The sequence below is a fragment of the Octopus bimaculoides genome, chromosome 10 (genome assembly GCF_001194135.2).
Source record: "Octopus bimaculoides isolate UCB-OBI-ISO-001 chromosome 10, ASM119413v2, whole genome shotgun sequence".
Lineage (NCBI taxonomy): Eukaryota > Metazoa > Mollusca > Cephalopoda > Octopoda > Octopodidae > Octopus > Octopus bimaculoides.
Genome location: NC_068990.1, coordinates 31,998,075 through 32,002,264, shown reverse-complemented (window position 1 = coordinate 32,002,264; position 4,190 = coordinate 31,998,075). Strand labels below are relative to the sequence as shown.

At 37.1% G+C, this 4,190-nt stretch overlaps 1 protein-coding gene across 2 annotated transcripts in view; it reads left to right on the top strand.

The window, feature by feature from the left end:
• Positions 1 to 3,604: 3,604 nt before the first annotated feature.
• The window catches only part of LOC106874542 (ras-related protein Rab-18A), a 50,819-nt gene continuing 50,233 nt past the window's right edge, over positions 3,605 to 4,190 (top strand). The window contains exon 1 of one of the 2 annotated variants that reach the window (XM_014922309.2): positions 3,605 to 4,105. In XM_014922309.2, the coding sequence (XP_014777795.1) occupies positions 4,035 to 4,105 (71 nt within the window). In that variant the 5' untranslated portion in view covers positions 3,605 to 4,034. The remainder of the gene's footprint in view (positions 4,106 to 4,190) is intronic. The other variant, XM_014922310.2, reaches the window with a different exon arrangement.

The following is a 4,190-nucleotide window of genomic DNA, read 5'->3' as shown; positions in this document are numbered from 1 at the left end:
GGCACATAAAAGACACCATTTCGAGCGTGGCCGTTTTCGTGCGGGTGACACGTAAAAGCACCCATAACACTCTCTGAGTGGTTCGCGTTAGGAAGGGCATCCAGCTGTAGAAACTCTGCCAAATTAGAGTTTCACCAGTCCTCAGTCAAATCGTCCAACCCATGCTAGCATGGAAAGCAGACGTTAAACGATGATGATGATGATGATGATGATATATATATAATATATGTATATGTGTGTGTTTTCATATCTCCTCTTGACATCATGTGACAGTTGTTAACATGTGGCATTGTCATACAAGCTTTATCATTTATTTCCAATCTTCTGTGGCAACATGTCAGGCCAAGGGGAAATATTACCTTACTTGGAAACAGGTGAAGGTCAGTGGCAGGATAGGCATCCAGCAGTGGAAAATCTGCTTCAATTAATTCTATCTAATCCATGCAAATATGGAGAAGTGGACATTAAAATAATGATGGTGATGATGATGATGATGATGATGATGATATATACATGTAGATGAATAGTTAAGACATGAAGTCCCAGGTTTAATCCTACTGTGTGGAACCTGTCATTTTCTATTGCCTCTCATTGAAATTGGGTGGACAGAAACTGCATAGAATCCTGTTGGGTGGATTATGTCAATGGTTCAAAAGGTACAGCTTTCACATAAACTGTGTCATGTTGATATTGTCTGTGAATTGCAAATAAAGGATACATGTGCCTGTGGGATCCTCAGCCACATATGTTAATTCAGAAGCAGATAATTCATTTCATTGAACAACTGTGTTATCATCAAACAACATAAATTTACTACCACCATATATGATTACCATTATTAACAACACCATCATTTCAACATCCACATTTCCATCTTGCATGGGTTGGGTGGAATTTGTTGAGGTGGATTTCCTGTGGCCTGATGCCTTTCCTGTTGCTAACCTTTGCCTGTTTACAGGTGAGGTAATATTTTTCCAAACCCAGACATGTTTTCACTGAATAATGGAAACAAAGAACACCTCTTGCATGACAGTGAAGCTCGCTTATGACTCTCATGTGATGTTAAGGTAAGGAGACAATAACACACACACAGATAATGTGCAACAAACTTTTTTCAATTATTGTCTACCAGATCTACTCACAAGGCTTTAGTTGGCTTGAGGCTATAGTAGAAGACACCTGCCCAAGGTGCAATGTTGTGGGACTGAACCCCGAAACCTGCATTTGAGAAGTAATTTTCTTATCACACAGTCACACCTCATTGTTATTATTGAACGTCCTTTGTCCATGCTAGCATGGGTTGGATAGTTTGACCAGAGCCAGCAAGCTGGAGAGCTGCATTAGGTTCCAGTCTGATTTGGCCTGGTTTTTATGGCTGGATGCCCTTTCAAACACCAACCACTTCACAGAGTGTGCTGGGTGCTTTTATGTGGCACCACACAGGTGCTTTTACATGGTATTGCTACAAGTGCTTTACACCACTAGAAGGACCAATCTTAACACTTCTGTTGTGGAGTACAGGTCTTTTGGAGTACAGCAAGGCACCAGGCATCTCAGTTCTTTGTCATCTCACCTGAAAGGTTCAGTATCCTAAGGTCATTCTTTTGTACTTCATCCTATGTCTTCCTGGGTCTCCCACTTCCATCTACTCTGAGGGATCAACACTTCTTTATGGAGCAGTCAGTATCTATCCGTATCATATTATTCCATTAAGAATGATCCTACTTACTGAAAGTGCCAAACCCTAAGTTTCCTCATTAGATTTACTTACATCCCATAAACTATCAAGCATCTGAATCAACACATGCAACTAAAGCAATGGACTTAAACTCAGTAGGTTTCAACTGCCAACACTAATACCAATTTTGCCTCTTTTTTTATTACTCAACCAGGATTATTTTGTGGGGTTGGGGTAGAAAATCCTCCCCATCAAAACTCATAGGTTATCTTCAGACCAAAGATGTTGAGATATTTTGAAACAGAATTAATCTTTGCCTAGTTTAAAGACCTACCATTCAACTTCTAAGTAACTTTGCAATTACATTGAAGGTACTTAAGTTAAATGGTAGGTCTTTTAAACTGTGTAAAGGTTAATTCTTTACCTATATCCAAAATTGCTTTGATAACTTGCTTATGACATTTCCAAAGAACAAGATATTTCACATAAAAACTTTGATTAATTCAGTGTAACAATTTGGAAGTGTGAACATCACAATATTCCGTCACTTCTCCTCATTTCCTTGATAAAATCTGATATTTCGTCCCAAAGTTTGATATTTCCCTACATCTTTTCTGTTTTAGTTCTTTCTTATCTTCTACCAGTTTTCTTCTAATTATCCATCTCCTTTTCATTTTCATTCTCCCTCTTCTAATTTATTGTTTCTTTTACCAATTCATTTGTCTTCTTCCAATCTTGTTCTTCTCCTTTACTTCCTCCTATTCTTGGCCTCCCTTGTTTTCTTCCTAATTCTTCTTTGACTTATACTTTTATTCTTCATCTTCCAATTCTTCTATTTCTTCAAAGCCTTGTGGGTCAATTTGGTAGACGGAAACTTTAAGAAGTTCATTGTACTTTTATCCGTTTCCTGTTTCTTCACCTTTCAATCCTCCTTTTTCATCAATGCTTTCTTATTCTCTATGGAGAAATGTTATAAGTAATTGGGTCGATACAGAAAAAAAGATATGCGTAATTAGGTTGATACAGAAAAATGTTTACAGTAAATTTATACCTCAGGTGCCATGACGAAAAGAAGAGAAAATATGCACAGATATAAAATGAATAGGAAAGATAAAAGAAAAGAAAGATAGAGAAGTAGGGAGATATCATCAAAACTTTTCATGATTCTCCAGGTTAGCACAGGCTGATTTTGTCTGGGGTAGGGGATGATTGAATGATTCAGGCTCAGTATATCGCAAATATTTATTTTATCTAAAGCAAAAGTTAACGTTAATGGGATTTGACCCGTGAAACATGAGGTACAAAGCTACACATTGTAAAGAAGATAGTTTAAAAAATCTAGTTTCCATTGACTCTTGCTCCCCTCTCCGAGGTGAAGAAACAGGAAAGGGATAATCGACTCAACAGCCGAGTATAAATACACACACACACACACACACATATATTTCGTTTTTGTATTGACTCCCTCCCAGACACAATAAAATACATACATACGTACATATATATATATGTATGTATGTGTGTTTGTATGAGTGTATGTGTGTATACATACACTTCAGATCGTTCAAAAGATGTAAAAAGACTTGTTTACTTCTGTTCAATCTACTACGTAACATTCGTGGTTAGTCACGATAGATGTGATAAATTGAAAAGCTATGAAAAAAAAAATCCACTTACATACAGACATGCATATACACACATAAAGTGAGAGAAGTAGAGAGGTAGATGGAGAAAGAGATGTAGAGAGAGAAAAATATAGAGAGAGAGCGAGTGAGAGTAGTAGAGAGAGGAAGAGACAGTGTGAAAGAGGGAGGAAGAGACAGTGTGAAAGAGGGAGAAAGAGAGAGAGAGAGGAAGAGACAGCGTGAAAGAGGGAGAAAGAGAGAGAGAGAGAGGTTACGCAATCACTTTGCAAAACGTGGCTACATCATCAGATAGGGTATAAAAATAAAGTGACGTTTGCTCAAGATTTAGCGCCATCTTTGTTTTTGTCGTGGGCGAACACATTTATTTTTCCGTCATACGCTGTAGTTACGCATACACATATTTAACATTAATATATATATATATACTTATACAATATATATATAATAAGCGACTATTCTTTGTTATCAATTTATTTAAAAAATATATACACAAGCAATCACCAGAACTTTGTCGCTTCGTAGTTGGCTCTTCATCTAAACTGCTTATTACAGTTCGTTTGTCTTAGTGACTGCATATATTTACCCCCTGTTTATCCGTCCATAATTATACATCAGCTGTTGGTCGAAAACCCGTGTGTCTATTTTCGTTGTTGTTGTTGGTGTTGGTGTTGTCGTACAACCGTTTCGGATTATTTTGTCATTTGCTTCTCATGGATGATCAAGACATTCTTACGACTCTTAAGATCCTCATCATTGGAGAAAGTGGAGTTGGAAAGTCCAGGTAAATAAATAATACAAGTATATAAATACATACATAAATGCACCCAAACACGCATCTCTCTCTCTCTCTCTCTCTCTTATATATA